The sequence below is a fragment of the Squalius cephalus genome (genome assembly GCF_949319135.1).
Source record: "Squalius cephalus genome assembly, chromosome: 8".
In the NCBI taxonomy this organism is placed as follows: domain Eukaryota; kingdom Metazoa; phylum Chordata; class Actinopteri; order Cypriniformes; family Leuciscidae; genus Squalius; species Squalius cephalus.
Genome location: NC_137129.1, coordinates 25,680,954 through 25,708,272, shown reverse-complemented (window position 1 = coordinate 25,708,272; position 27,319 = coordinate 25,680,954). Strand labels below are relative to the sequence as shown.

General features: G+C 44.2%; 1 protein-coding gene across 1 annotated transcript in view; it reads left to right on the top strand.

Annotated features, from left to right (window-relative positions):
- LOC307163107 (retinoic acid receptor beta-like) overlaps positions 1-27,319 on the top strand; it is a 678,858-nt gene that overhangs the window by 640,308 nt on the left and 11,231 nt on the right. Inside the window, exon 5 of the mRNA XM_079878973.1 lies at positions 9,804-9,980. Within this exon, the coding sequence (XP_079735099.1) occupies positions 9,804-9,980 (177 nt within the window). The remainder of the gene's footprint in view (positions 1-9,803; positions 9,981-27,319) is intronic.

The window sequence follows — 27,319 nt, the reverse complement described above, 5'->3', positions numbered from 1 at the left end:
CACGGTTCCCGACATGCTTTTATTAGGCAACAGAAAAGAAGCAGCACTGCCTCAGATTAGGTTAAAGCTCCAATTATGTTGTAAAATATTCAAATCTCATACTTCAGTGATTGAGGAGTTCACAGACGGGTGAAAGAGATAGCTGCGCTTCCACCCTACAATGAATAATGCTTTATTGACAGTGATGGTTATGAGAAATGACACTGGAAGCTTTAAAGATAAAATAAAACAGCTCTGATATGTGGCCTTCGGTTCAAGGAGGTGGCTTTAAAATGACTGAATATTAGCTGCATAGGCACGATGTGCTCTTTTACATTATTCTGAGCCACTTTCATATTTGCTGCCTGCTCTGTTTGTGTGATTGATGCCATTGCATTCATTCTAACATTGGCAGCTTTTTTTCTAATGTTGCAAGTTGTCTAATTTGTTAAGATAAATGTTGCTAAATGAAATTAAAATTCCCTGGGCACTTTCTTGTTTGGCTTTATTGAATTATGACCATGTGGTAATTGACTGAGATTGGAAGGGAAATCAAACAGCATTGTCTTTACCCTGGGGAGGAAGAAGACAAGTAGGTTTAATATTGAAGCCTGGCCGCTTGTCTTTCTGTGGTTAGTTTGTCAATCATCGTGAGGTCTCAGTGAAATGTCCCACAAATCTCTTGAATCTCTCTCTGATTTAATGCCAGCTGTGATATGCTTCTCTCTTAAGCAGAGATCATATTTACTGATCTGAGCCTGAGACAAAAGATTGCCTGCCCAGCATCCACGCAGAGTGTCTCATAGCCTGCGGGTTTCAGTTCTCACTCTATAGCGGAGCACAGTAAACCATTATTTTTGATGAATAAGGCTAGTGACAGAAACAACCTGGGGCCAGCATGAATGAACCTGCAGGTTTTGTTTTTGGGATATCTAACTAGTTTAGGCCCAATTTATCATGGCATATGGTCATCATTTTGATTATGTTTTGATTCAGTTTGAAAATCAAAACAAAAAAATGGCATTCAAAATTTAAGCCTAAAAAGATGAAGCCTCTTTTAGGACTATTAAGAAAATTACACAGACTTCTCACCACAATTTTCATTACTGCAATACTTGTAAGTAGTAATAACATTGTAATAATTATGTTTAAGTGCTCATACAGAATAAAAGAACACTGTTCCTTTCTCCTTCTGTTGATCTGTATATGTTACTGCTATGTGAACATGGGCTGTCTGGAGTGGTAGGATTGCTGATCTGGAACAGATGGGCTGTTTAATGTAAACTCTTGGAAAAGAAACACATTAGCATCAGCTGCTCTCAAAGCAGACACTCCACAGAGTCACGTCTCTGCTCTTTTAAGGAATGTTACAGAACATGCCTTTAACCCTCTTGTGATATTTCCAATATTATTTTGCATAAAAAAAATTAAACATTAATGTACTATTTCAGTTAAAACTAGAGCAAATGTATTTAAAATCCAATTAATTGTGGCAGATTAGCACCTTCTGGTGGGAAATATGAATATCATATGCAATATTTTGCAACTACTGTCAGTTATAACTACTGCTAGTATATAAATTTAGGCCAGTGCCTACACTCTATAAGAAAATAACTGTGATTTTCTTTCATTTTAAATGGTACTTTTTACTAATTGTACTAATTTTACAATTTAAAAATGTAGCTGTTATTTTAGGTATTGTGACATTAATGACAATTATAATGACATTTTTTATACAGAAAATTTACTGTAGTTTTCATACAGTATTTTTTCTGTTTTCTCAAATTACATAAAAATGTATGTAAAATTACAAATATAATCAAATTAATCAGTAACAAAACAGTTAAATGATAAAACGGTCGAATGACTGGCAGTCGAAAAAAACCCTGTAACATTAAAGTAAAACATTCTAAATTAAATAAACTGAAAAACACTGTTATTTTACAGGTATTTCCTGAATTCCTTCCTGAAGGTATTGACCATTTTCATAAGAAAATGGTCAAATGACTGGCTGCCAAACAAAAAATGTAAAATTAAAGTAAAATATTCTAATTTAAATAAACTGAAAAAAACAGTTCAGAGTTCAGAGTTCAGAGTTGATCTGATTTTTTTTCATTGTCACCATTGTTTAGATTCATATGCTGATTCTTGATGTCTGTTTGAGTCTATATGATCCTGTCAAAACATTTTCTGTATAATGACATCATAAAATGTTTCAAAGTATTTATACTGCAGGAATGTCTGCAGCAGCATTGGCTTGTGAAATTAACAACTAATATTTAAAGACTTAATCAGATATTAGACTTCAGGTGGTATCAATAAATCAGGCCACTACATGATGCCTATCATCACTAAAAGTGACCATCATCATCTGATCTGACTTTCTCTTGGATTCCTACCATAACAAATATAGACCCTTTCCAAAAAATTAGAATATCATGGAAAAGTTTATTTATTTCCATAATTCCATTCAAAACATTAAACTTCCATAGATTATAGATTCAGGGCCCACAACTTAAACGATTTCAAGTATTTAGTTGTTTATTTGTACATAATTTGGGCTTCCAGCTCATAAAACCCACGAAAACAGGATTTCAAAAAATTAGAATATTACATGAAATCACACAGTAATTACACAGTGGTATCATGGTCATTGAACCAGGTTTTGGTTCTTTTGGCAGTGTGGGCAGGTGCAAATCCTGCTGGAAAATGAAGGAAGCATGAAGTGCTCTGAAAATGTCCTGGTAGACGGCTGCGTTGACTCTGGATTTAATAAAGCACAGTAGACCAAAGTCCTCTTTTCTGATGAGAGCAAATTTTGCATCTCATTTGGAAACCAAGGTCCCAGAGTCTGGAGGAAGATTGGAGAAGCACAGAATCCAAGATGCTTGAAGTCCAGTGTGAAGTTTCCACAGTCTGTGTTGGTTTGGGGAGCCATGTCATCGGCTGGTGTTGGTCCACTGTGCTGTCCACTCAACGCAGCCGTCTACCAGGACATTTCCAGAGCACTTCATGCTTCCTTCAGAAGACAAGCTTTATGGAGATGCTGACTTCATTTTCCAGCAGGATTTGCACCTGCCCACACTGCCAAAAGAACCAAAACCTGGTTCAATGACCATGGTATCACTGTGTAATTACTGTGTGATTTCATGTAATATTCAAATTTTTTTGAAATCCTGTTTTCGTGGGTTTTATGAGCTGGAAGCCCAAATTATGTACAAATAAACAACTAAATACTTGAAATCGTTTAAGTTGTGGGCTCTGAATCTATAATCTATGGAAGTTTAACGTTTTGAATGGAATTATGGAAATAAATAAACTTTTCCATGATATTCTCATTTTTTGGAAAGGGTCTGTATGTACAGAGACAGTTAAAGCAGCAAGAGAAAAACTAATGTTAAAAACTGAAGGGTCAAAAGCCCAACTAAAGCAAACACTGATCACCAAAATGGTGACAAACTATATTATTTGCAAAACAACTTCTAAACCTCTGTTAATTCTCAATAAGAACGTTAGTATAAAATAAATAAAGTCTGGATTGTAATAAGTGAAGATGCTGAGATCTTGAGAGATCTGTGTTTCATGTTCTGTTGGGATTTAAAGTGTTTCTGTATGGTCTGTTTTGTGGGTCACCATTGTGTTGAAGAGTAGAGCCTGAGCTTCAGTCCAGGATGACCAGAGAAACACTTGTTATACTGCATGTTGCTTTATTTAAAGGTATAATATGTAAGAATTTTGCATTAAAATATCCCATAATCTCAAGGCCAGTGTTATATATTTTGTTAAGTTGATTACTTACAATATCCCAAATGTTTCCAACTATTTTTAAATCGTGAGAAAATTGCGATTTTAACCAAGGAAACGGGGCGTTAGAGCAGGGGGGAGCTGGGAGTCGCCAGTCAATTGCGTCATATCCGCGTTACCCTCGGTTTCCGCTCGTACTGCATGGAGTCCTGGACAAATGCGGAAGTTGTAGTTGTAGCGTCTATCAAGCAACAAACGTTAGCTTGTTTCGTGCTGTCGTTATGGAACACAATTATTCTTTACCGATTGCAGCTGGTTCTGTCGACAAAGCATGCTTAATTTTATATTTTCCACATGTAGCATTTGGTAATAGTTATGTTTATGTAAGGGCAGTATTATTTCTTTAGATTTGTGTTTAACGTTAGTTTATTGACATTGTTTATCTGGTGTTTATGGCAATGTAAATAAATATAGCATGTGTTATACATAAAGATTAATCAGTGTTTTGGCAAATGATGTGGGTATGTTCGAATGTACTTTTACAACAATTGTTTAGAACACGTAAAACTGCGCAGCGTTATCACAACAATGAATTCGACATACAGTAAAATCTATGATAACCAATGTAGTATTAAACCTTAGTTTTCTTGCCGTTAATTCATTTTAATGAAATAAAAGTGTGATGAGGTTCAAGAGTCAGGAAGGAAGAAGACAGGGGTCGGCGTGACTGGGACTCGTACTTTATTAAAATAATACAAAACAAACAAAAGTCGTGCACAACGCGCATTCACCGTGGCAACCGCGACGGCACAAAACAGTTCAAAAATGAGAGCTCGGATCCACCGGTTTTCTTTCTCTGCGTCCAATTTTCTCTCCAGTCTCTCTCTCGTTCCAGCGCGGCTTATAAGCGGTCTCTCCACGCCAATAATACTGCAATAAGACACAGGTGTTCGTCATTTGCACTTGACCTACTTGCGTCCCGCTCGTCTCTTCTCTCTCCCATTACAGACCGCGCTGAACCACGCCCCCCTCGCTACAAAAAGCATGTCATTAAACGCAACATTTATAAAAATAGAACTTTACCTCATCCATGAACATGATTTTTCGATTCCCGTCTGACTGATTTACATCCACTGTGGAGTTTAAAACGACAGTTCCCATCATTCCACGCTTCTTCACATCGTCATCAAGCTACGCAGTTGTTGTTGTTTGGAATGTAGCGCCCTCTAGCGGCAAAAAAATCTTGCATATTGTACCTTTAACAGACAGTAACTGTGTAGTTGCTGATGCAGTGATGTATAGTCACAGTAAATCATGCATATAGTAAACTGCAAGAGATTTACTTTTAACAGTGACTTTGTTTGTAAAAATTCAGGAAATATATGTTAAATAACTGTTTCTGTTAAAAAGTTTAATAAAGAATCCTGTAAAAGTATTTTGCACTTTATTTAAATTAGGATATTTAACATTCATTTTACAGTTTTTGTTTGGCAGCCATAGCTGACAGTCAAGATTTCATTTTACAGTGAGCATTTTACAGTGAGCATACCCAATAAAATGTACTTTTATTGGGTATACAGAATATACAGTATAAAATCATTGTCTATAGAATGAAAACATGAAGACATGAAAACCCAACGTGTGTGGGTGTACTTATAAAACAGGAGATGAGACACGGGGATAAACTGAGCAGGATTCACAGAGTGGTTTAAATCTTTAGGATTGTCAAGCAGGTAAGTGAAGAGAATAAGCAGTTTAGTTGACACTTGACTGAAAAATCTTTTCCTTTACAGGAATGTGGAAAACACAGATAAGCAGTCTGAGGGATCAATGGTTTGAGGAAGACAATGGAGGCAAGTAGACGCAGTTAGGTAGTTGGGTAGGTTCACTCTCATGCTGAGACTGACGAGACCGGACAACAGGTAAGCAGACACAGTGTGCTTTTAAAGGGTGTGCTTTTAAATGGTGAGCTTTTAAATGGTGCTTAATGAGGATGTGGTGAGTTAATATTCTGGTGATTGGGAATGAGTGGGTGGAGCTGAAGGACCTGGTGCTGAGCACGGTGACAAGGATGACCTCTGCCCCAGGGTGCTGGATGTTCCAGATGGGCATTATGGAAATCGGTCAGTAGAGTGGGATCCAGAATGTCATCACGTGGTTGTTTTATTTTATCTTTAAAGCTTCCAGTGTCATGATCTCTCTTCTGGACTGTATTCTTCTCACTCCACAAGCGGTAACCTCGTTGCCGGGAGTCCAAGATGGAATGGACGTGTAGACTAGGTTTTCATCCGCTTCTACTGGAGGAGGTACGCCAGCAGCACCAGGTCCTGTGGAGGAAGGGAGAAGAGAGACATGGTGAGGTTTGAGCAAAGAAACATGAAAACTGGTGACATTTTGTTCTGAGGAAGTAAGTTGAGGTGGTAAGTCATATTGATTTGGCATTAGATGAAAGGACCAATGAATTGGGGACTCAGCTTGCAACAGGGCAGTCGGAGGCGGATGTCCCTGGTGGAGAGCCAGACATTCTGTTTGGGATGGTAAGTGGGAGTTGCTGCCAGAGCATGTGAGCGGAGTGGAGCGGGAGCGAGCGGGGAGCGGGCGGATCTTGGACAGAGCGGCATTTTTAAAAGGACGGAGCGTCGCCTTATTTCCAGCTCCAATTTCGCTCCGCTCACACCACGAGTCTGAAGCATGCTCAGTCAAACCTAAACCAGGATCCATCTGTCTTGCACAGTCATCAACAGTAGACTATTTTCAGTCAAAACTCGGCTCAATAATGGAGTTCAAAAAGTAGGCTACTTCAAAAAGGAAAATGAGAAGTCATACAGGTCAGGTGTAGCCAGCTATTAATATAACTAACTAACAATGATAATGTGGTACAAGAAAACGAATGTGGAGACATCGTTTCAGTCAGCAAAGATTCATTTTGGAATCTCAAAAGACACATCTCTCGAAAACATGAACGTGAGCTACGCGAACACGCTGGGAAGAAAACAAAAGGTTAGCAAAGTGTAAATTAAATATAGCGTAATATTCAAACAAATTAGTTTTTTTTCATTCAAGTAGACCTAATGGTTCGTTTTATTTAGCCGAATTTGTGTCGTCCGTAATAATATTTATATTATTAGGCCCATTTATTCGTTTAATTTTACAGCAATTTGTGTGTATGGAAGCCAATTTAAATTTTAATCGTGCGCATTGCGCAAAAGTTCACTTATCAAAATTCTGGCCTTATAGTTAATTTACTTTTAAAAAATGTATGATATTTTTGTTTATAGAATTTTTATTTATATTATTAGGCCCATTTATTCGTTTAATTTTACAGGACTTTTTGTGTAGGCTATATATATTCCTTCTTACATAGGCCTGTAATTTGAAATAAAACATTTCTATTTGAAAAATGTTGTTGTTACTCATTAGTTCTTTAGGAGGTAAGGCTGTGGTCTAAGCTAAAAGTGATATACATGTAGATTTTTTTCCTTTTTTGGAGCGAGCGGGGGGCGATTTGAGTGGAGCGCGAAGCAAACCTCGTTGAGCGCTGAGCGATAATGAGCGGAGCGGCCTGATGTAGCTTTGAGCGGGGGGGTGAACAGTTCCGTGAGCGATGAGCGGAGATTCTCACCGCTCCACTCCGCTCACATGCTCTGGTTGCTGCACGTCTTGCTTTGGCCTGGCTCTTATGCCTCCAGAGTGCCCCCTGCAGATGGACATGAGTGGAGTCCCACACCCTCTTGCTCTCCTGAAACCAATGGTTAACAGCTGGAACCTATGATGGCTCACCTGACCAGGGAAACATGGGTGGCTGGTAGCAGAGTATGCACTGGAAATGAATAAGTCCTGTGGTGGTTTGACGGGAGTTTTGTGCATACTCTGCCCATGGTAGGAAATGTTTCCAGCTGTGCTGGTGGTTGTGGCAGTATAACTGTAGGTAAAGTCTTATTTCTTGAATCTTGCGTTCAGTTTAACCATTGGTCTGTGAATGATAACCAGAAGACAATCTCACCACGACTAAGAAGTTGGAAGGCTTTCCACACACGCGGAACTACAGAAAGGCATTGTTCAACATCCGAGAAAATGATAAATTAATGAAACACTTGATCAACATTAGACATGCTGGATGATAAATGAAATCAGGACGTCTACAGAACAATTATATTAAATTATTATTAAATTTGCCTTTACAAATACATACTGCTACAGTTAAAAAGTAGTCAGCGACTAAAAACAGCTCCTTTGACAGAAGACTGATGCGGATGTCCTCACCTTTATAGATTGGGTCTCTTTCTTTTCAGCCTTTTCAAATACACAGAAAAATAATGTTTAAATACAGAGAGATTTGCCAAAAAAATGCTTTTCATTAAAAAAAAAAAAATTACAATACTCCTCAGGTAGGCTGAAGTTGCGGAAGACATGAAACAAGGTTTCAGCAGGGTTCAGTGGCAGTGGGTAAGCCTTTGAATGGAATGAGTTTACAAGCTTTGGAGCAGTCAGTGGCTACCAAGATGCAGGTGTTGTTGTCGGATGGAGTCAGGTCGGTAACAAAATCTATTCCCAGGTGAACCATGGTCTGTAAGGAATTGATATTGGTTGGAGTTTGCCTTCCAGTAGATGTCTTGTAAATGGCACATACAGGGCATCCTCAGACGAAGCAGAATTGAATGGTATAGTTGCCCACAGATGATCTTCCTTGGCAGAGATTATAGAGCTGTTCATGGGCAGAAATATTTTGGCTGGCTGGACCAAAAACCTAATTGCATACCTCCGTGAATGACAGAGAAGAATGGGAAGTGGTAGTGACTGTCGGAGAGTTTGAACCAGTTCCTTCTTTCATTGTGTTTTACTTTGGTGGTCCAGTCTTCTGTCATAAAACAGGAGATGAGACACGGAGATAAAAGGAACAGAATTTTATTCACAGAGTGGTTTAGATCTTTAGGTTCATTAAGCAGGTAAGTGAAGAGTATAAGCAAGTCAGTTGACAGTCACACTTAACTGAAGAGTCTTTTCCTTTACAGGAACGTTCATGGAGCACACCGATGATAAGCAGTCTGAAGGATCAATGGTTTGAGGAAGACAATGGAGGGTAAGTAGACATAGTAGATAGTCCGGTAGGTTCATTCTCATGCTGAGACTGACTTGACCAAAAAACAGTTGAGTATACTGTGTGCTTTTAAATGGTGCTTAATGTGGATGTGACAGGTGAGGTGAGTTAATATTCTGGTGATTGGGAACAAGTGGGTGGAGCTGAATGACCTGGTGCTGATGGCATGCTGGCTGAATCTGTGATAGTACTATGCCCACAAGGATAGCAATACCAGACATTTTTTTTATCTTTTTTTTTGTTGTTGTTGTTTGTTTTTTTGAAACTGTAAAAATTTTGAACGTTTTCTGTGAGGGTTGTGTTTAGGGTTTGGGTTTAGGAATAGAATTGACTTTGTAAAGTGTCACTCCTTTATTCCTGTGTTTTTTTTTTTTTGTTTTTTTTTTTTGTTTTTTTTTTTTTTTTGCATTATGGCTGATTCATTTATTGTACCCACAAGAAAATGCTAAGTGTCTTCATATTTTTTATGTATCCAATTAATTTCCTATGGCAGTCAATTTTTTTAAATAAATAAATTTTAATGTCATATTGAAGTGTCATACATCATTACACACGCATCACTGTCTAGCTGTCCGTGCAACGTATGCAACAGCAGCAACTCATAAAACTGGTATCTCCAAATCAATCTTTCAAATATTTTTGTTCTAACCTGTAGTCTATGGAAGTCACTTTTGACCGCGAACAGTACAAGTGTAAAAAGTTTTTGTATAAGTTTGTTTTTTCATCATGTCCCCAATTTCTTGTGCATTCACACAGCAAATGGGACAAAAGTAATAAAGTTTTGTACCATTCCGACAGAGTAAAAAAAAAAATTCATTTACCAGCAGTTTGAGTGTTTTTAGGTGTGCCATGAGCCAAAGATGACACTGAAAATCACAACCCAGAAACATGTTTGTTTGTTTTTTTTTTTGTTTTTTTTCAATGATGCATGTGTAGACAAGAGATTTTGTTTTAACTCTATTCCTGTGTGTGTCATCTACAGAACTCCAGTGCGGATCACCGTGTGCGCTTGGATCTGGGTCTCTGGGATAAGTTCAGTGAACTGGCCACTAAGTGCATTATTAAAATCGTGGAATTTGCCAAACGAGTTCCTGGTTTCACTGGACTCACTATCGCCGATCAGATCACACTGCTCAAAGCTGCCTGCCTCGACATATTGGTATGTGCACTCAAAGTATTACAGGAAAAGTTTAAGAGAAGCTCAAAAAGACTGAAAAGTGACAGCCATTTTTTGTGTGATATACTTTCACACAAAAAAAAAAACCCCTAATGGAACATGGAAAACATTCCAGAACATAGTTTTCAATTTATAATAATATACTTGTGAGGGAAAAAATAAATGTTACATTTGTTGAGAGCTTTTTTATATACAAATAATATGTCAAGACGACATAACAAACAGGACCACATGGAGATGCCAAAAGACCACTATACCAGCCACCTTAATAGACTGCATATAGCTAATATATGGATTCATTCAGAATTAGGCTACTAAACACACCAAAAGTTAAAAATAAAAATATTCTAAATGTGTCGAAACTCAGTGATTTGAAAGCAGGTCGACATCATCAGAGAACAGTTCCTCTGTCAGAGTGAATGTTCGTGTCTGTGCTTGAAGCGTCTGATGCCAATATGTACATAAACACCACTGAACCACGCAAACTCCTCCAAACTCCTCCTTCATCCGCGAGTCCATTATAAAACACTCGCCAGACATGAATTTTGACATGTAATGTAATTATTATAAAATAAGACACTGAAACATTTATTCTCTTACGAGAGGTCTCTCGTATTGCGTAAGGTTAGCTTACGCATCGGGAAAGTCTTCTTTCTTCGAGATCTGAAGCCAAAAAATTATCCTTAATTTTGTATACATTGTCAACGCAGTGCAGCAGCCGACAGACCTAGGCAGGCTGTATAAGCGTGCTCATTGGCTGCTCGGCGGCAACTGCTTAAGCCTATCGGTGAGCGCTCTGAACGCGGCAACCAATGAGGGCGCTTCGCGCCCTCCGCACCCTTCTAACCGTCAGAATGGGTGTGGCCAGCGTGTATATATTCAGCGCTCATAGGCTAAAATTCTGATTTTCTTGTCTTCAGCGACGCTCTTCGCATCGCTGGATCTTGAGAGCCGCCGCCGTTGAAACCAGCGACCAGCAAGCTTAGGACAGCGCCTGAGGAAGCCGGCCGTCTTCGCCGCCTTCAGCCATCCGTGCCTGCTACGCTATCCGGCGACATATCCTTTACATTATTACTGTTTCTGTGTGTACTCTAAAAGAGCACGAGGCGTTTTTGTAAAAACGCCTCGTTTTTGCGGCTCGTGCCGCGCCCCGCTCAGCAACGGAGACCGCCACCTCTCTGCGCTCTCCGCCTGGGCCGCGGGCACGCCGCCACCGCACTCTCCGAGTGCGAAGAGCTTTCAATGTCGACCCTGCGGGCTCGACTTGAAGCTTTCGACCAAGCTGTCGCTCCGCCTGTCCCTGCCGGGCCGCGCAATAAGAAGCGCCGCTCGCAGCGACCGCCGGAGACTGTTGTGACTGAGGAGCTCGCCGGAACCTCTCCCTCGAGCTCTCTCTCGCCCTCTCCCTCCCGGCCGCTCAACCGCCGGCTCTGCCCGCGCCGCCGCCGCGTCAGGAGATGAGGCGAATGTGATAGATACCCGTACTCTCCCTCTGTTCGAGCCGTGCAACTACGCCGCTCACAAGGGATGGCAGAAGCGGACGGTCTCGGAGCGAGTTTCCTCTCCCTCTGTTCGAGCCGCGCAAACTGAGCCGCTCACGAGGGATGGCAGGAGCGGACGGTCTCGGAGCGAGTTTCCTCTCCCTCTGTTCGAGCCGCGCAAACTGCGCCGCTCACAAGGGATGGCAGGAGCGGACGGTCTTGGAGCTCTCTTTACGTTACAAGAAAGCTACTCCGTCCTCGCGCGTCACTCACCGGTGAAAGGGGAACAGAGTGTTTTCGTCCCGCCGTGGCCTGGACTATAACCTCCATTCTCACACATTCCTCAGTCCCCTCTTAAGTTCAGGCGACTGGAATTGTTACTATTGCAGTATACGAGCCTGTTATAAATACACGCTCGCCTGCAAGCAAACGCCGTCACAAGACATGATGACGCTAACCGAGTACTGATGTATTCTCCCCTGTGGCTCAGTGGCGGAATCCTAGACTGTCAAGCTAGAGACCGGGGTTCGATCCCCGCTCTCGCGGCAGTTAAAGTTTATGCTGTTCGCCTCTCCGAGCTCGCGGCCAGTTTTTCTTACATACAGAAAACAAGCCCGCTCTCTCCCTCGTTGGGCCGCGCAGATTGCGCCGTTCAAGGGATGACAAAGCGGACGGTCACGAGCAGCGTTCAGCGTGCGCGCCTCACTCGCCGGCGAAAAGAGAAGAGAGTGTGTTAGTCTCGCTACGGCTGGACAACCGCCAATCCTCACACATTTCTCAGTCCCCTCTTAAGTTCAGGCGACTGGAAATATTACTATTGCAGTAAACGAGCCTGTTTTAAACACACGCACGCCTGCAAACAAACGCCGACGCGACACATGAGGTCGCTTTTTATATGCTCGCGCTAACTGAAAGCTTATGTGTTATCCCCTGTGGCTCAGTGGCAGAATCATACGCTTTCATGCGAGAGATCCGCGTTCGATCCCAGCTCTCGGGGAAGAAATAAATTTATGCTGCTTGCTTCTCCGAGCTCGCGGCCAGTCTTTCTTACTTACAGAAAGCGAACCCGCCTCTCGCACCACACCTTCTCAGGGTGCTCGAGTATTTTTGAGCGTCTAAACACGAGTGAAGAAAAGACGGTTAAATCCCGCAGCCCTGCGGCTGGACCACCGTCGAAGCTTAACGCTCTGTCAGTCCCCGTTGCCACGGCTACTGCAGCTGTTTACCCCGCAGTCAACGAGCCGGTATCTACCCGCTCGCCTGCGCGCATCCGCCGTTCTCACGGCAACCCAGAAAAATTTCAAAAGAGCATATGTCTGGTTGCACGGCTGACGCCGTATGTGTTTCTAGTACAGTGAATGTGCCCACGTTCTGTGCTCACCCCTGTACACAAGCACTATACATCCCGTGTCTCTCACAGAGCCCACTCTCATGAAGCAGGCAAAAGCCGCTTTAGTGTTAAAAGTAGGTCACGTGTCCACTTCTCCGTGCCCACACCTACTCACTGCCCGCTCTGTCACACGGCCTCGCACGACCGGTCATGTTTTAAATGTAAGTCCTGTGCCCGCCCTCGAGCGCTCACACATACTAACTACATTTTCGCCCCGACGCCGACATCGCGCGTCGCGCCTCACACTATATGTTCCCCGTCCAAAGCCACCGGGACACTGTGTGTAAAACGGCCAGCTATCGCTACGTGCGATCCGCCGTATCTAACCACCAAGAGCGCGCGCGCCGCGCCCGCCCCTGAATGTAGTGCCCGCCCTCGAGCGCTCACACATACTAACGAACATTTTCGCCCCCGACGCCGCCATCGCGCGTCGCGCCTCACACTTTATGTTCCCCGTCTAAAGCCACCGGGACACTGTGTGTAAAACGGCCAGCTATCGCTGCGTGCGATCCGCCGTATCTAAGCACCAAGAGCGCGCGCGCCGCGCCCGCCCCTCCGTTTCGAGCTCTCGAGCCAGCGATGCGCGGCGATCGGAGCCCGGAGGCCATTCTGCCCCTGGCTGCACACGCAAAAGCGTGGGAAACTATTCCAGGCGCATCAGAACGGGTGCTAAGCACAGTAAAACAGGGCTATACTCTGCAGTTCGCTCGCCGCCCTCCGCGCTTTCAAGCGCGTATCGAGACCAGAGTGAATGGGGAAGTAGCACATCTACTTCGAGCAGAAATAGCTACACTTCTGTGCAAAAGGGCTATAGAACCGGTTTCCCCTTCCATGAGCGAGTCGGGCTTTTACAGCCGTTATTTCCTCGTTCCCAAGAAGGACGGAGCTCTCAGACCAATTTTGGATCTGAGACGTTTGAACAAGGCTCTTATGAGAAGACCGTTCAAAATGCTCACAACCAGACAAATTCTCGCGCAAATTCGCCCGAGGGACTGGTTTATATCTCTCGATCTAAAAGACGCGTGCTTTTCAGATCCTGATAATACCCCGTCACAGGCCATTCTTGAGATTCGCCTTCGACGGTCAGGTATATCAGTACACGGCCCGCCTGTCGACACAGCGCGCGCGCTGCATTCGACGCCTGGCCGCGTCCCTCCGGCCGGGCAGCACCGTACCTCTCAAAACATTTCAGAGGTTACTAGGTTGTATGGCCTCAGCCGCAGCAGTGCTTCGGCTGGGTCTTTTACGAATGCGCCCGCTACAACGCTGGCTGAATGCCCGAGTGCCTCACAGAGCATGGGCTTCCGGCGGTATCCGCATCAGAGTGACTCAGAGCTGCGTTTCAGCTCTGAAGCCCTGGTTAGCGGCCGACTGGTACCAGCGGGGAGTGACAATGGGAGCTATCTCACACCGCAAAGTTATCTCGACGGACGCTTCCACCTCAGGCTGGGGCGCTCTGTTCGAGGGCAAACCGGCTTTTGGCCTGTGGTCAGACCGGGAAAAATGCCTCCACATAAACTGTTTGGATAGCGGTCGAGAACGCGCTCAGGCGCTTCCTCCCATTCATACGGGATCACCATGTGCTAGTCCGCTCGGACAACACGTCCGTGGTATCCTATGTGAACCGACAGGGCGGTGTCAGATCCAGGAATCTGTGCAGGCTGACAGAACGCCTTCTCGTGTGGGCTTACCGCTCGCTGCGCTCGCTGAGAGCCGCGCACGTGCCGGGCCACCTGAATGTCGGTCCAGACAGACTGTCCAGGGACAACATTCCCCCGGGAGAATGGTCTCTGCACCCCCAGACAGTCCAGTTTCTCTGGCGCCTATTCGGCAGAGCGGAAATCGACCTCTTTGCGTCGAAAGACAATGCTCAATGCCCGAAGTTTTATTCGAAGAGCGAGGACGCGCTGTCCCAGACATGGCCCAGCCTCCCGCTGTATGCTTTTCCTCCGATCTCCCTGTTGCCACAGGTCATTTCGAGGATCAGAGAAACGCACCACTCAGTGCTGCTTATAGCCCCGCGATGGGAAAACCAAACTTGGTACCCAGAGCTAGTGAGGCTGTCGCACTCACCCCCATGGCCGATCCCGGTGAGAAAGGATCTCCTCTCCCAAGCCGGTGGATCGATCTGGCATCCCCATCCAGAGCGCTGGTCGCTGCATGCATGGGTGATCAACGGATACCCGTTGACCTGTCAGAAGGGGTCGTGAACACGATCACACAGTCGAGAGCCCCCTCCACGAGACGGCTCTACGCGTCTAAATGGTCGGTGTTTTCTAAATGGTGCGCTACTAAAAACTTGGATCCGCGCGCATGCGGGGTCCCGCGGGTGCTCTCCTTCTTACAAGAGCTGTTGGAAAAGGGCAGATCCCCTTCCACGCTCAAAGTATATGTGGCCGCTATTGCAGCGTTCGCTGAGACGACGCGCGGCCGGGCAATGGGAAGGAATGAGCTCATTATCCGCTTCCTCAGAGGAGCTAGACGGATGAATCCCCCGCGGCCCCCCTCGGTTCCCTCGTGGGATCTGTCCTTGGTCCTAGCGGCCCTAAAGGCTTTTCCCTTTGAACCGCTTGAATCCGCGGATCTAAAGTATCTGTCGCTTAAAACCGTTTTTCTGATAGCTCTGTCTTCAGTCAAACGAGTGGGTGATTTGCACGCGCTATCTGTTAGCCCTGCATGTCTTGAGTTCGGGCCGAATGACTCGAAAGTCATTCTCAGACCGAGACACGGTTACATCCCCAAAGCGATTGGAACCCCGTTTAGGGCACAAGTTATGTCCCTCTCGGCTCTGCCAGCATCCGACAGTGGGGACAGTGATAACCTCCTATGCCCTCCGGGCGCTGAGAGTTTACATCACGCGCTCCGCCGCTTTCAGGCGTTCAGAGCAGCTCTTTGTTTCCTTCGGCGGACGCACCAAGGGTCTTGCCGCCTCGAAACAGAGCTTGTCCAGGTGGATAGTGGACGCGATAGCAGCAGCTTATGCCTCCAGACACCTGCAGTGCCCTCTGGGCATCAGAGCCCACTCCACTAGAGGCATGGCCTCGTCGTGGGCCTGGTCCAGCGGAATTTCTAATCACGGTATTTGTATGGCGGCGGGCTGGGCCTCCCCATCAACATTCGTGAGGTTTTATAACCTGGAAGTTCCTGCCCTACAGGCAAAAATACTGTCAGCATAAGTGACATGTATGCTCTGCCCATTTCTCGTGTGCAGACTACGTTCATATGCTGGCGCTATTCTGGTACTATACTCAGGGTGAAGTGTTTGACTCAGACCGGCTGATCCGCTCTGTTTCCTATTTCCCGTTACGCGCTGTTGTCGGTGCTGGCCCGCGCTGCTGGCCGCCCGTATTATTCTCTGTCGCGCGGGAATTTTTCCCTTCATGTGAGACCGACTATGTCGTTTTTCTCCTACCCTTATGAGTGCTTATGTACTGTATGGGCTCGCTCTGCCGGCCCTACTGTTTGTACTGTTATATGTTTATAGACCGGCCGCGCCGCTCTATTTCATATGCTGCATGAAGTGCCTGTACTGCGCTGGCCCGTCTCTCCGACCGGCCACATTTCCCAGCAGAGTGTTTTCCCCGGTTTCCCTGGGATTCATGGGCTGGATGCTCGGCGCACACGGCGTTGACAAAGGGTTCCCGATGCGTAAGCTAACCTTACGCAATACGAGAGACCTCTCGTAAGAGAACGTACTCGGTTACTAATGTAACCTCGGTTCTCTCTAGAAGAGGGAACGAGTATTGCGTAACCTGCCGTGTCGCGCCACGAGCTTTTGCGCTTCAGACTGCGAAAACCAGAATTTTAGCCTATGAGCGCTGAATATATACACGCTGGCCACACCCATTCTGACGGTTAGAAGGGTGCGGAGGGCGCGAAGCGCCCTCATTGGTTGCCGCGTTCAGAGCGCTCACCGATAGGCTTAAGCAGTTGCCGCCGAGCAGCCAATGAGCACGCTTATACAGCCTGCCTAGGTCTGTCGGCTGCTGCACTGCGTTGACAATGTATACAAAATTAAGGATAATTTTTTGGCTTCAGATCTCGAAGAAAGAAGACTTTCCCGATGCGTAAGCTAACCTTACGCAATACTCGTTCCCTCTTCTAGAGAGAACCGAGGTTACATTAGTAACCGAGTACGTTTTAATATTTTAATTAATTTTGAAAAATGGATTTGCATTGTGCAAAATTATCACAAATTAGAGTTGATGCTATGGAATCCTTTTCTACTGATAAGACCCTATGCGCCAGAGAAACAAGCGCGCTGCCATCTTTAGAATATTGTCTTTTTTCGACTATTGACTATTTTTGACTGACAGAATGCTGGCGGACACAGCTACAGTGATTTGTTCAAAATCTTTCTTTTTAGTAAACTCTGTGTACACAAACAATGTTCTCAATGCTCAAGTTCATGTGTAGAGCCCCTGGTGATACTTCGAGCAAAGTTTCATGTTGTGTCGAGCCTTCTTAGTGTTTAAAAAATAGTGATTTTTGATGCTATCATAGAAGTGCCCCAAGCACTCCCATTCAAAAGGCAATTTGACCGGAAACGAAAATACGGTCAAACTTAAAAGTGGCGTTTCCATTCTAATTATGCTTTTAAGCTAAAGTTTGCCTCGGGTAGATTAACAAAAAGACCCTTGATTGCATTTTGGCGAGAGTTACCCTTTAAGAATATGAAGCTGGAAGCTTTTGGCTCCACTTTCCTCAAGGCTCATTATTCACAATAATATGGTAATGTGGAAGGATTCTGTCATGACAGGAGGAGGAGCAGGCTGGGTCAAGTCAAGTCACCTTCATTTATATAGCGCTTTTAACAATATATATTGTTTCAAAGCAGCTTTACAGTGATAATAGGAAATTACAGTAACATTGGATTGTTTTTTACAGCAGCTCTAGAATAAAGTTATTGTCCAGCTAAAGTTAGTTTTGATTGATTGATTCACTTCCATTGCAAAGATCATTAGTTATTAAGTTAGAGGCCGCTAACACGACACCGTTCTAACAGAAAACACTCAACGCGCTCCAGCCCATTGTGGTGAAAACCACAATGTTTCTCCTGGTTTCCACGTCAGCGCTGTTTGATTCATTAATAATGGAGAAATTTGAATGTTTCTCACTAGATCTCGCAGCGTTATTGCATCTGTGGCGAATTCAAATGCTTTCTTAAAGGCGGGCATACACTGTGCGATGTCTGTGTGAATTCAGCAAGGTTACCTACTCACACTGAACGAGTAGATCGCACACATACAAGTGAAATGCTTTTACAAACACAACTGAAATGCTCACACACATACAAGAAAAATGCTTTTACAAACACAACTGAGATGCTCTCACTCACACAACTGAAAAGCATTTCAGTATGTTGTATGCAAGCATTTCAGTTTGTGTGTGTGTGTGTGTGTGTGTGTGTGCGTTTCAGTTGAAACGGAAGCACATTTCAGTTGAAACGGAAGGTGGTTACCGTGGTTAAAGTCCCCACTCCAGTCCAGTTGGTGGCAGTAGTGCACCTCAAGACGAAGAACTAGAAGCTGTTGAAAGAAAGCATAGTAAACTAGCGCAAGTTGGCAATAAATTCACAGATTCGAACTTCTCGGGTCAATAACTCGTGAGCTAAATGTTGTTACTACACAAATAACACCTCTTTTTAATCGTAGTAAGTTTGTAAAAGCATTTCACTTGTATGTGTGTGAGCATTTCATTATAGTATGTGAATGAATTTGGTTTCATATGTGTATGTGAGAGGAAAAGTACATGTATATGCATGGTAATTCTGAATAATGTCCCTAGGGGCACCTCATAGGATAGCGCCAATGGATGATTTCATGACAAGATTGTCAAAACAAGCATCAGCTATCAATATCAAAATGATTTAGCATTTCCAATTTATGTAGGCTATTAAATTATTATTAATATTTTTGTATTATTAGTAGTATTATTAGGGAAGGCCTTGGCTACTTTTATTATTAAATTGATAGGCTATTATAATTAATTTGCCACGCAATAATTTTTAAATTAATTAAAATAATTTAAAAAGCGCATCACCGCACAACCAACGCGCTGTGAGGATAATAAAATATTAGCCTACATAGAAGCTTCCTCCTTATTGAAAATTGTCTAAAACATTTAGGTCGATTACAATGAATTATAGGCATATTAATTATTAACAGTCTATAACAGGGGTGGGCAAACTACGGCCCGCGGGCCACATACGGCCCGTTAGGCTGTTTAATCCGCCCCGTCGAGTATTTAAAAAATTGTCTTAAGATCGCATTCATTTTGCCTTTTTCTTGCAATACTTTGCATTATATATATATATTGCGTTGCATATATTTGACAATCGGAATATCAGATATTTCATGCCATAGCTAACAAATGTAAAAAAGGAAAAATGACATAAAAGCAGATCATCATTCATTCAGCGCTGTTGTGGCTGCGGTGTGTCACGTAATAAGCAATAACGCGTCACCATTGAAACCAAACAGACAGCGACTTAAGCGCATAGACTTGTTGCACGTTAATGTTTTTTCCTTTTTTGGAAACTCACAGAGAAAAAAATGTTTGGTAACCGCTTGCACACCTGTTTAGTTTTTCCTTTGATTTGTCTGCTATTTAGTTTCTTTGCTCCTCTGGATTTATGGATGTATCCTGACTGATTCCGTTTACCGACCTTTATCGCCCGGCTTTCGACTACGCTCCCCTGTCTGTCAAGCATCACCTATCAATATATAGTATAGATATAGACACGAGGAGCGACCAACATTTCTGACATGCCAGAAATTCATCCGACCATCCGATTGCTGGTCAGGAGAGGTTATTCGCCTCTCGTTTACCCCTGTACACTGCATGAATACTGAACGACAAACGATGCACGACAAAGCTGAAAATCGGCCCGACCCGAAAAAGAGTCGCACGAGTCACGGCTCGGACGAAAATCGCACAGTGTATGCCCGCTGTGTAGTAACAGTGTCGCTTGATCAATATCGCCGTCTGATATGATATGAACTGATGTGAAGATCTATGGACGATGTGCGTGCATTTGAATGAAAATATCGAGCGCTATATCGAACATTTTTTATATAGTTACCGACAATGGTGTACCGTCGATAAATACCGAAACTGTTTTATTGCCCAGCCCTAGACTCACGCATGATTTTCTTGTAAAAAAAATACAACGTGTCAGAAGTGCACTTTTACAATCATTCACAGAGTGTAGCTTAGTCTTATCAGTTTAGCGTAGAGTGCAAAAGTTTCCGTGCTTCATGCTATCCTCGTGGTAACTGAAGGAAAAGTGTTAGCTATGGAGGAGGCACAGGATGAGGACATACGCAGACAGGAGCCAGTAAATGTTGTCTCATCGGGACAGAGTGCGGCATTCAACATTCAGCCGCAAGAGCCCTTTGATTTCTCCAAGCCGCAGGAATGGCCCAGATGGATCCGACGATTTTAATGATTTCTTCAAGCAAGTAATCTGTATTCGTCTACGAAGGGAAATCAGGTGAATACACTTGTCTATTGCACGGGTGACGAGGCGGATGATATTGTGCAATGATTGAAGCAAACAAAACAAAGGCTGGAAGCAGTTCATGTCCAAAATGTGGTAAATCTCCCTCCCATGCAAAATACCAATGCCCTGCGAAGGATGTAGATTGTCGAAGGTGTGGGAAAAAAGGACATTTTCAGCGTGTGTGCATTTCAGTTAAGTCAGTTCATGAGGTGACAGAGGAAGTCAAGTCAAGTCAAGTCACCTTCATTTATAAAATAAATAAGGAAAGCACCATATTCCTTGAATCAGTGAGGATATCCCAAAGAGGATATCTAAAATTGCAGTGGTAGGCACAAAAGTGAAATTCAAGATTGACACTTGGGCTGATGTGACTGCAATCTCGGAGCACACATTCGAGAACATTTTCTCACATACTAAACACATACTGTCAAACCTGTGACCAGGCCACTCACAGGACCAGGTGGACAATCACTGGATGTAATAGGCATGAACAGGTTAGTGCTGCAAAAGGAGAGGAGAGCAGAAGCAATACAGGATGTGTATGTTATTAAAAACCTGCAAATGGCATTGTTGGACAGGCTGCCAATAACTTACCTAGATCTAGTCACAAGATTGGACAGTATAGACATAACAATGCTAAAGAAAACATACCCAAAATTGTGCAGTGGTTTGGGGGTTATCGAACAGTCATATGCCATCAAGCTCCAACCAAATGCAGTACCTTTCTCACCTAAGACTCCGAGGCACATTCCTTTGGCACTTAGGTGCAAAGTTAAGGAAGAACCGCAGGATATGGAAAAAATCGGCGTCATAAGCAGAGCAGAAGAGCCGACTGACTGGTGGTGGTACCAAAGAAAGATGGGACTTTTCAGCTTTGTGTTGATATAACAAAGTTGAATGAAGCAGTTTGTAGAGAGAAATATAATATGTTATGTTGGCAGCGGCCAAGATTTTTAGTAAGCTTGATAAAAACATTCATAACACCCTTCGGTAGATTCTTCTTTAACTTTTTAACATCGCTTCAGCTCCTGAACATTTCCAAAGTAGGATGGTGTCGGAAATTAAGGAAGGTCTGGAGGGGGTCGCCAAGATGATGTGCTTGTTTTGGAAGGAACTCAGGAATAACACGATGCACGTTTGCGCATGGTTTTGCAAAAGATTCAGAATGCTGGCATCACACTTAACATGGATAAGTGTGATCTGTTGAAAAGTAAGATACACTTTTTGGGACATATCACAGCTGATGGAATCAGACCTGACCCTGCGATAACTGAGGCCATAAGGAGAATGCAGCCACTCTCAAATGTTAAAAGGTAAAAAGTTTAATGATGGTGAATCAGTTGGGAAAATTCATACCACAATGAGTTTTCCTCTCAGTTCAGGAGGGACTACTTCTGAAAGATTCCAGGCAGGGAATAGTAAAGTGTTGAGATCAAGCATGACAATCAGTATGGTGGCTGACTCTGTCACGAGCTGAATGATGTAGTACATGGATGTAAAATCTGTGCAATGTGTGAATCCAAAGGAGCCACTCATAACGGTAACTGAGCTAACAGAACGGCCATGGCAAAAACAAGGAGCAGATTTTTTCATGCTGAAAAACAGAACATATTTGCTTGTGGTGGAGTATTATTCGAGGTATGTAGAAATTCATAGAGATGATAACTTTAAGAAAAAAAAACTGTATTGGGAAATCCTGCTCTATTAGAGGTTTGAAACTGTTGTCTGTATATTTACGGTTTTAAAATGCAAGAGAAAGAAACTGAACTTGAAACTTACCATACAGGCTTTAAGGGGTTGTTGTAATTTTGTAAGAATAGAGAAATATACATATATATGTTCCTGTGTTTATTTTTATTTTATTTTTAAAGGGAGATGTGTGATATTCGAAATAATATGGTAATGTGTGGGGATTGCGTCATGACAGAAGAATATTTTATTATGATAGCGGCTGCTGGCAGAAGATTTTAATAAACTGTTAGTTCCTGCAAGTGATGGACTTGGTGGATGGGCTTTTTAAGAGCTTTTTACCTTAAACATTGGCTTAGGTCATTAGATTGTTCAGCTTTAATGTGTGCTGTGGCGTGCAGCAGCAAAGCGACATGATCCCATTCATTTTTAATGGAGAGCTGGCAACTTCTGGCGACACGAGCGACAGAGAAAGTTGGCGAAAGAATGTAGGTGTGTCAAGCGAAATCAATCTTGCGAATTTCGCAAGTGACAACCAATAGGTTGTGAAGCGACAACCATGGAGTGAAGACTATCAGTAGAACTCGCACGTCACCATCTTGAGTGCAGGAAAGACAGGGCAAAAGAATAACATTTGAGCAAAGGCACTAGGAATGGCCACAAGCATCTCCATAGTGCAGAAGCTATCGACATAGAGAGAGAATGTCGCTGACAGTGTGAACAGAGCTTTAGTCTGTTTCCCCTTTCACAGCTTTCTTAGCAATGCAAGTGGAGGGCCGAGACCCGTGATGGCTTGCAGCAGATATCTATTTTTGAGATTCTTCTTATAGCATAGGGTGTGGCTCTGCCATTCTCAGCTCAATATATTTCTGGATTGTCCCTGTAGGTGAACAACTTCATGGGTTCTGGCCTTTTTGGGCAACTCAGATTGGTAGAGCTCTCTTTCTATCTGTGAATCAGTGCTGTGTTAGACCTTTCTGCGCACTTCTAAAATCCAATGCTTAGGCATGATGTTAACCCCAGGTATAGATCCTTCTGGGTTTAATGTTTTGGTAACACTTTCTATGAAGCCCATGCTTATAATGAATTAGTATTACTATTAGTATTACTATTCTATAATTATATTTATATTTAAATGGATAATGTTTGCATTAGAGGTCATGTATGGTAATTTTGTTATGTTAAAATCTATATCTCCCTATTTGTATAAGTTTAGAATTATACTTAAAAAAATATTGTTGGTGTTTTGCTAGTATGTAATATTAAAAAAATGTTTTTTTTTTTAACTGTTTGTATTCATGATCTGTGTGTGTGTGGGGGGGGGGGGTTCTCAATTATTTTATTACAGGAATTATTGTTCATTATTACATGGCTGGGCTGAATTCCAATGTAGAATGCGGTCTGTTATTTCTTGATAACAGACCGCTGCGAAGTATAACAGACCGTTGCCATGAAAAACAGCGCGTTGCTATGGACGCGGAACGGACTATTTTCTTTGGCGGAAGCAATACAATCGTTTTTAAATCAATAAACTCCTTTTTAAATCAATATTTCGTGGCAAATTATTTATTTATTTTGTAGGTAGCCATGTAATAAGCGGGATAATGTATAGAGAGGCGGTCGTTATAGCGAATAACAAGCCCTTCAGGCTGTCAAGACCCCTCCGCTTCGCGTCGGGGTCTCGTTCAGCCTGTCGGGCTTGTTATTCGCTATAACGACCGCCTCTCTATACATTATCCCTTATTTAGTTACATTTACAGGTAAACAACTCAAAATGTTTAATGAGCACATCTTCATGATTTCTTAAAGGATTTCATAAAGTTGATTATGATTTCACTTTTCTAACTTTAGTTAGTGTGTAATGTTGCAGTTTGAGCATAAACAACATCTGCAAAGTTACAACGCTCAAAGTTCAAAGCAAAGGAAGATATTTTCTTTTAAAGAAATCACTTTTTTAGGGATACATGACACGACATTCCGTTGTAAGAACGAGGACACAGGAGTGCTGGTGTACTTGACTATTCATGTTGTGAACAAGCGCCCGGCACACGGGCCAATATAAACATGTAGTACTGACCATGAACACTAGATGGAGTATACATCCTGTAACATCTTCCTTTTTCTTAATGAAAGTTAGGCTACCTGTCCATACCTAATAATTGAGTTATAGACTGAGGCCTATTGAATATGACAACAAATTAACATGTTCCATCATACCGGCCATAAACAAAATACAGTTGTTGTACCTTTTTTTTTTTTTTTTTTTTTTTACGAGCAAACAACAAACAACCCTTACGGCAAAATTTAAACTACAGATTAAGTCTGTTTGGTGCCCTGGTCAGCCGACCATAGCGTGACATAGCTGGGGGCCTTGTTGGTGTGGACATTGGGTCAACAGCTGAATTGTCAGCATGCCTAGGTGGAGTAGCGCATGCTTCGTGACCACCCGGCTCCTCAATCAGTGTCTCTGGCCCCCTCTGGTTTATGAGGGGCACATCCATCGGCGTGCTGCTCTGCGCCTGACCGTCCGAGTTCTGTGGTGTATTTGGCTCTGCTGCCCGAAGATCAACTCTGTTTCGGCGGTATAGTGCTCCCTCCACCTCAACCAGGTAGGACCGCGGGGCAACCCTCTGCACGCAGGATCCCCGTCTCCAGATGCCTGTCCGGTCACCAGGTAATGGCTTCATTCGCACCCCTTGGCCTACCGTGAGCACAGGTAGGTCCTTTGCTGAGCGGTCATAGCTTGCTTTGGAGACCTGCCTCCTGTGACGTAGCTTCTCCAAAACTCCAGTCACCACACACGGTTCCAACAGCTTGTTGGCCACCGGTAGTGCTGTCTTAAGACGCCTTGACATCAAGCGCTGCACCGGACTGCTGTTCATTCCTTCCGTCGGTGTGTTGCGCCACTGCAGGATTGCTTTCCAGGCATCCTCGCCCTCACGGTGTGCTTTTTTGCATAAGTTCTTTGCTATCTTGACTGCAGCTTCAGCTTTGCCATTGGCCTTGGGATAATGTGGTGATGAGGTGATGTGTTCAAACTCCCACTCTGCTGCAAACTGCTTGAACTGATGAGATGAAAACTGAGGGCCGTTGTCAGAGATAACCCGGTCCGGCAGCCCATGACGAGCGAACTGTGCTTTGCAGCGTTTGATTGTGGTCTCTGCCGAGAGATCTGGGAGGAAGTCAATCTCCCAGAAGTCTGAGTGATGATCAACTATCAGGAGAAAGTCTTTGCCTTTCAGTTGGAAAAGGTCAGCGCTAACTATCTGCCATGGGCGTGTTGGCAGCTCGTGGGACATCATCGATTCTTTCTGCTGTTCAATGGCATACTCATTGCAGACTGTGCATTTGCCGACAAAGTCAATGATGTCAGCTCGCATCCCTGGCCAATACAGAGTGTCGCGCGCTTGCCTGTAGCAGGCCTCGCCCCCAATGTGGCTTGAGTGTACCCTTGCTAACATCTCGGTACGCAGTGCTTTAGGAATAACAACCCTGTCTCCTCTGAACAGCACTCCATTTTGAACGCTGAGCTCCTCCTTGTAGGCCCAATATTCTCTCACCTCCAGTTCAGCATCTTCTCTGAGGTCCGGCCAGCCCCTCAGTGTCACTGACTTCACCGCCTGGAGCTGCTCATCTTTGTCCGTGTGCTGCCGGATTTGTATGAGTCTCTTGTCTGTGACATTAAGATAGTCAGACTGGTTGATGTGCTCTACCTCTCTCTGCTCTGTTTCCAGACTGCAGACTGTGTGCCCACCAAGGCTGGAGTTTGTGTGTGTGTCTGGCACCGTGGCTCTGCTAAGCGTGTCACTCACATACATCTCTGGGCCGGGCTTGTAGACAACTGTGAGATTATAGCCCTGAAGGGACAGCAACATGCTCTGTAGGCGCTTAGGGGCATTCAGCAGTGGCTTGCTGAAAATGGCGACGAGGGGCTTATGATCTGTCTCTGCAGTGACATTGCTGCGCCCGTACAAGTACTGATGAAAGCGTTGGCATGCGAAAACAATGCTGAGGCATTCCTTCTCAATCTGGGCATAATTTTGCTCTGTTGGTGTGAGAGCTCTCGAAGCGAATGCCACAGGTTGTCCCTCCTGCAACAGGACGCAGCCCAGGCCATGCTGGCTAGAGTCACTCTGGATTGTCACCGCCTTTGTCACGTCGTAGTAACGCAGCACAGGTGTTGTAGTCACCAGCTGCTTCACTTCCTTCACTGCTGCATCATGTTTTGGAAGCCAATGCCACACCGCATCCTTGTCCATGAGCCTCCTCAGCGGCTCACAGACCTCTGACAGGCGTGGTAGGAACTTCGCCAGGTACGTCACAAAGCCAACGAACCGCTGCACGGCCTTCACATCCGTCGGGAGTGGCATGTCCATGACCGCCTTCACTTTCTCCGGGTCAGCTTTCAGTCCACTTGCCGATAAAATGTGCCCGTGAAAGTGAACCTCTGGTACTTTAAACTGGAGCTTCTTTATGCTGAGCCTTAGTTTGACCTGCCTACATCTGTCCATGAGGGCCAGCAGCTTGGCATCATGGTCACGCCCAGCCTCTTCGTCAGTATCCCCACAGCCCACGATGAGGATGTCATCTGCTATGGGGTCTACTCCATTGAGTCCCAGCAGGAGCTCGTGCTGCTTTCGTTGGTATACTTCAGGGGCCACTGAAACGCCAAAGGGGAGTTTTAACCAGCGCTTGCGCCCCCAGGGTGTCCAAAAGGTGGTCATGTAGCTGCTTGCTTCGTCCAATCTGCACTGGAGAAAGGCGTCCCTTGCGTCCACCAGGGTGAAGACCCTAGCCTTGGGGAGCTTGTAGAGTATGTCTTCAAGAGTTGGCATGATATAGTGTGACCGCAGCAGAGCCTGGTTGAGGTGCTTTGGATCGATGCATATCCGCAACTTGTCTGGTTTCCTGATGATCACCATATTGCTTATCCAGTCTGTCGGCTCCGTGACCGAGGTGATGTGGCCCTCCACCTCGTATTTCTCAAGCTGAGCTTTCACTGCTGCCCTCATGGCGACCGGTACGTTGCGGGGGGCACTCTGGACTGGCTGAACCGCTGCATTTAGCTGAAAGTGCACCACCCCTGGAACGGATTCTACTGGCGCGGTGAAGACATCCTGATACCTCTCGATGAGAGCCTCCCTTTTCAAAAGCCCAGCCTGGATACTACTGTCCACCACATTCAGGTCTGCTGGGATGGTGAACTGCATAAGACTAAGGCGCTCACATGTAGACCCAGAAAGTAGGGGCTGCTGAC